A 6,083-nucleotide genomic window follows, 5' to 3' on the forward strand; every position below is an offset into this window, starting at 1 on the left:
TGGTTTAGGAGACCCGTTACAGTGGGGAATGGGCCAGGAGGACTCTCCCAGCCCCATATTCCTATAAGAGCTCAGGGTTCACAGCTACAGCAGCTTAGCTGTACTGCATACAGGTGACTGTTGTCTCTTCCTAGTCGTGGCCTTAAATTAGTTGTTTAATATGTTACTGACATTGTGTGACTTTGAACGTGTAATTCAAACGCTGTGTTAACATGATCCAGCATCTTTTCATTATTTATACTGCAGTACAGCTCGATGCATGAAAGGTATTTCTCAATGATACGGGAGGCTGTGACTGTACATCTTGCAAACCAGGGGCCTGGTATTTTAGGCAAAAAAATCTATTGTGAGGCCTTTTGTATTTTATAGCGGTTATGTTAGCATTGGCTTTGCTTTATTAAAATGCTTGAGCTTGCAAAGGCAATACTAATTCACTACAGATTAAGTGGTAAAAACAGAGAGAACTGCCAGGCTTTCTATTCTAGTCTGAAGACATTTGCTTCTCACTTTCCCCCTCTATTGCTAAAATGCAGGCATTGTTTCAAAAAGAAAGAGCCAGTCAGCTCAGAAAATAAAGGCTTGGAAAAAGCACATTTCCTTCATTTTTTGGCAAAATTCTAGATTATTCCAGTGCAAAAGTCACAGGCCAAGCCCTGCAGTCCCCTGCCAGGAGTATGAGCTCAGTGAGGATGGCATGGCTTGGCCCAAACAGAGGAGCAGCACCCACTCTTACAGAGAGCTTGTTAGAGGAACAAAGCTTCCTTAAATTATCTTCGAGAAATGAGGTCTCAGATTTTAGAACCTGTTAGTGCCGAACAAGGATTAAGTTGAAAGTGTCTCAGCCATAAAACACTGCCTGTAATGTTCCTATTTCTCCCACCTAATGAGGAGATAGCCATCTTTCAAACTTTTGGTGGTTGCTGATGGATGTGTGTGGCTCAGAACTTCTCCAGTGGGAACAGTGTGTTCTTTTGATTGCTTTGCAACAGCCTGGTGATGCACTAGTTTTGCTAACAAGGTTATAAACTCCTCCTGGAGCCCTGCTCTATGAGCACAAATACTCTACTGCAGAGCAGGACTCAGTGTTAGGACCCTGCAGCCTTTGGAAACACAATCTAGGAAGCCAGAGCTGCGGGTCAATGCCACCTTCAAAAGGAAAAGTGGCCTTCTCATCTACTGATGTCCAAAAGGTGTTTGCTTGGCGTTTCCTGTTTGCATCTGCCTCCCTGGAGCTGCCGGTGTCTTTGCCACCAGCGGGCTACACTCCTGCCAGCTGCTATGCTGAGGGCTGCTTGGCCCCCTGCTCCTCCAAGATGGTTAAGTTGCACTTCTGCAGCTAATTTAGACATGTGAATAGCATTTTGGCCCACTGAGGCAGAGTCTACAACCTCCTGCCCTTGGGGAAGGCAAGTGATTCTGTGGTGGCCACAAAATAGAGGAAGGAGAGGTCAGCCCCCTTCCCACCTATTAGCCCCACAACCTAGTGGTTAGGGCACCTCTCCAAGGAGCAGGAGACCCAAGTTTAGGCCCCCTGAGCCAGATATGTTTGGATTTCTATCTCCCCCTCTAGCAAAGTGTCCCAGTTGCTGGCCATGGGTGAAGCACAAGAGCAGCCCCCTGGGCCAGGAAGAAAGTGAAGCAGAGGGGTCCTGGCTCAGTGAGACGGGCGCTGCCCTAGAAGGGAAAGGGCTGTGAGTTCTGTTCCCTGCCCTAGTGCTCCACTGTAGGCTACCTAGCTCCTATCAGATGCAGAAATGCTGCTGGTGGCAGTACCCAGAGCACCCCCTTGCTAAAGCTGTGCCCATCTCACTGAGACATGTGGATTCCTGGTCCCATGTAGCTTTCCCTCCTGGCTGCCTGGGAGGCAAGCATCAACAGAAGAAGAGGGTATTCTTTGCAATGCCTAGCCCACAGCCTTCAGGTGAAGGAACTTTGCTGTGAAGTGGGAGACAAAGGTAGAAATTCCATTTGGGGAGCCTAGAACCTGGATCTCCTGCTGCTTGGACAAGTGCCCTGACCACTAACCTATTGGGCCAAAAGATGTGTGGGTCCTCCCCTGTGACCAAATAGGTGCTAGTCATGGGTTTTCTGGACCTTGCATGGAGTTTACATACCTGCCTGGGTGTAACAGGCCCACAACAATGCACCCATGTGCTGTGCTCTCCAATTCACTTCCAAGCGTTTGCTATGGTCATCCATAGCAGCTGGACACCAGACTGACTATGAGGTATTGCAGCTGCTGGAACATGCTACCGTGTGGCTGGAGGAGCAGCCAGGTGCTCCCACAGGAGGGTCTATAGATGGAGAAGTCACCGTGCCAGCTGCATCAGAATCCCGATCAGTGGCTGCATCTACATGGGATGCTGACTGTGCAGTAGCTCATTGCTACAGTAATGAGCTACTGAGCCATCAGCACCACCAAAAAGCTGTTCAGGGATGCGACTGTGCGTTAAAACCAGTTACTGTGCAGTGATTTAGTATTTGTGTACGTAAGTAGTAAATGACTGCTCGGTAACAACAGTACAGTCAGTGTCTTGTGTAGATGCAGCCAGTGAGTCTGAAAGGAGCAGGACTTCAGTCATTTAGATGGTGCTGAGGCCAGGCAGTCTCAGCAACAGCAGGAGAGCAGTGGTTACCGGGAAAGTTCTTCCCATCTGTCTCTGGGGCCAGGGGGAAATATATGTGTGTGTTTATTGGGCATTGGGCAGACAGAAAATGTGATGGGGATAGGCCCAGCTAAACCTGTGACCAGGTAACTAAGGACATTTACTCTGGGAAAAAGTGCTGCTGGTTAAGAAGGGAGCGTAAACTTCTGAAGTTTCTGGTTGGGGAGTTAAATGCAATATCTGTTTCTATCATCCACGTGTCAGCAGCTGACAAGTGCTGTTCAGGCTGTGTGACCCCAGGCTCTCTGGGAACCTCCTGCAATTAGAGCCCCATGGCCCTGGTCACCTTCTGGGACTCTGTTCAGAGGCAGCTGTAATAACATGGAGCCGTTTAGTTGGGATTTGGTTTTATCTGGCACACACCAGAACTCCAAGGTATGTCTACACTATATGTAATGAGGTGTCTGCAGCATGGCTAGCTCTACACTACCTAGTTCAGGTAGCAGTAGCAAGGCAGATTCAACACCAGGGACTTCAGAGCAAGCCAGTGACCCCAGTCCACATCCACAGTGCTCAGCATGTCTGCGTAGCCCATGCCGTAAGGTCTGTGCTCCCACACCTCCACTCTGTTGTTACCCAAACTAGCCACATTCAAGCGGCATAAGTACATCTCCCTGGGCTGCCAACACCCCTTCAGCTGCTGTGTAGACACAGCCTGATTGCCAGCAGGAGCTAGCACCAGAGTCAGCCCAGTTAAAACATCACCAACTGTGCAGGCTCTCTGCAACGTTAGCATTGCCCATGGGTGTACACACATGGCCTGCCTATTCCTACCCCTGGGCTGCCAAAAACCTTTCTGATCTATCCCAGTGTAGCATGTTTTTGTTCCCAGCTGCGTGAGGCACTGTCATCAGGAGTGGGGAGGGGGTTGGTGTACAAGTACCCTTTGGTGTGGATTAGGTGCTCTTTGCATCTCATCCATTTCCTGCTGTCTGTCAAAATCTAGTCCTTTGCTTTACCTTTGGAAAATAAATAGCCTCACATGCAAGAACATACAGGGGAAACTGGCTCCTCCCCAGGGAAGAAGTCATTCATCTTAATGGAAGTGAAAGAAAAATAAGCATTTGAACCACATTCTGCTGACCTGCTTAGTTTCTGTTGTAGCTCATTACTGCAGCCAATCCCTATAGGCTTCCATATATTGAAAAGTATTTATTAGGCCTAAAGTTACCAGGCAGTAATTAATGCTACTGACAGATGCACAGAGACCACTCACCTGTTCATCCATCCAACTCTTGTTGCTGTGGGGTCTGAACTCAATCCAAATGAGTGTCATGCTAGATGAAAGGAAAAGCAGGACTCCCCGAGGGGCACCTACCTGCCATACGGGGTCGGTGTGCTTCCCTGCCTTGGCAGAACTCTTGTAGCTGGGCTGGGAGTGCGGCTTCTTCAGGTTGTAGATGGCCACGTTGCCATCATAGAAGCCCACCGCCAGAAGGTAGGGGTAGTCGTTATGGATGTCAAGGCACATGATGCCGCTCTCGCTGCTGAAGGTGTACTCAGGGAAGGAGGGGTTCTTCATGCTGTACAGCAGGAGCATGCCCCGGCTCTGCTTCATGAAGTCATCTAAACAAGAGAAGCAGCACATCACGACGTGAGCAGAGACCTTCCTACCTCCAAGCACCTCAAGCGTTGAAGGATACAGTACAGCAGCAGTTGTCAACATGGTCTCAAAAGGAAACCTAAAATGAATGTGAAAGGGAGCTTCCTGTGAGAAAGAATTGTGAATACATACCTTTAAATGGGGTGGGAAGGACAGGACTGAGCTTCCCTCATGAGGGACACTCATGAATCGATGCCTCCCCGCTTCAGTACTTCAGAAACTGGACACAGTGGCCAACTGGCCAGGCAGAAAGGTTTGTGTTTTCACTGCCTTTTTAAAGAGGAAGGGTTGACTAGCCAGTGGAGAGTGAGTTTGAGTAATTCAGTGCACTGGGTTTTTATGAATACCGCACATGCTGTCAGTGCTCAGGATGCCTTATTAACTTCTCTCTCAAGGAATGAAATTCTCTCCTCTGCATTTAACCCCCTAGAGCATATGGCACCAACATATTGATATACAGTGCACTGAACAAGCTACTACTGCTTATTTCTAACCCCTCATCCTTGTTTTGTCATTGCAATTTTTTTTTTTGCCAAAATTGTTTCCCTTTTTACTTGTTTTCCCCTTTCCTTTATGTTGTCTGAAATTAACTCTCACCTCCTGGCATGTCTGTTTTCCTCTCTCTACTAGTGGTCAGTCATTTATCTTCTCTGTTTTTCCCCAGTCCTGATAGTGCCCTGAAGATCTCAGTTGTTCTTTTGAGACCATTCCCCAGGCTCTGGAGGAGTAGGAAGGGTGCTAACACAGATAAACTCACCAGAGGCCAAGAAGGAGCTCTGTAGAAATCTGCAGAACCAGAACTCTCCGTGTGCATCTTAGCCATCTCTGCTAATGCTTTCCTTGCTGCTACGTGCCCTCTGGCACATGTTATATGGGAAGCAAATGCATTGCTTGATGGAAGGTTACTTGTCTTCAGGTGCATGCTGCATGCCTCTACAGCAGTGGTCTCCAAAGTGGGGTGCGTGCACCCCAGGGGGTGCGCAAGACGACCCATTGGGGTGTGGGAAGAAAATATTAGAACTTCTATTTCTATTTATATAAATATACATATATTGGGGGTGCATTCTCAAAAATTTTTTACTGATAGGGGTGCGTGAATATAGATATACATATATTGGGGGTGCATGCTCAAAAATTTTTAATGATAGAGGTGCGCGATCAAAAAAGTTTGGACACCACTGCTCTACACAACAAAAGTGAGCTCTTTTAACATTTTTTATTTCCTACCTCGCTTGAAATGTTGACTGGCTCTGCAGGACAAAGGGTCAGGGAACATGTGCCCCTGAGATAACACTAATCTCAACGACCTCTCCAAGCAGATGGAGAGCACTCTATCCCTGAAAGGTGAGATACTCACAGATGGGCACTCAAGCATTTGGTTGGATGGAAACTTCGTGAGTGTGAATATTTGTGAAGAACATTGGAAGTCACCTATGCCCGGATAAAACTGTTACTCCGGCTTCCCATTTGTACTGCAAAAACCTTTTCACTTTCTAAACACAGAACAATCCTTTCCTTCTGCAGCTAAGGGACCAGCAGGGCAAAGTGGCTTCCTTCTTTTCATAGATTCATAGATTCATAGATTAAGGGTCGGAAGGGACCTAGTAGATCTTCTAGCCCGACCCCCCGCCAGGGCGGGAGAACAACAAAAAACCCCAAAAAGAGAAACGGGACTCAAACGAGTCCAGCCAGGTAGGCATCCAGCCTCTTCTTAAAGACCCCCAGGGTAGGGGCCAGCACCACTTCCCTTGGAAGTTGGTTCCAGCTCCTAGCCGCCCTAACCGTGAAGTAGTTTTTGCGGATGTCCAATCTAT

General features: G+C 48.0%; 1 protein-coding gene across 2 annotated transcripts in view; it reads right to left on the reverse strand.

Moving 5' to 3' along the window:
- The window catches only part of DNAI1 (dynein axonemal intermediate chain 1), a 239,635-nt gene that overhangs the window by 136,466 nt on the left and 97,086 nt on the right, over positions 1-6,083 (reverse strand). For both annotated transcript variants that reach the window (XM_019518064.1, XM_019518063.1), the window contains exon 13: positions 3,985-4,232. In XM_019518064.1, the coding sequence (XP_019373609.1) occupies positions 3,985-4,232 (248 nt within the window). The remainder of the gene's footprint in view (positions 1-3,984; positions 4,233-6,083) is intronic.

This window comes from Gavialis gangeticus, unplaced genomic scaffold, assembly GCF_001723915.1.
Source record: "Gavialis gangeticus isolate Ggan-Ray unplaced genomic scaffold, GavGan_comp1, whole genome shotgun sequence".
In the NCBI taxonomy this organism is placed as follows: Eukaryota; Metazoa; Chordata; order Crocodylia; family Gavialidae; genus Gavialis; species Gavialis gangeticus.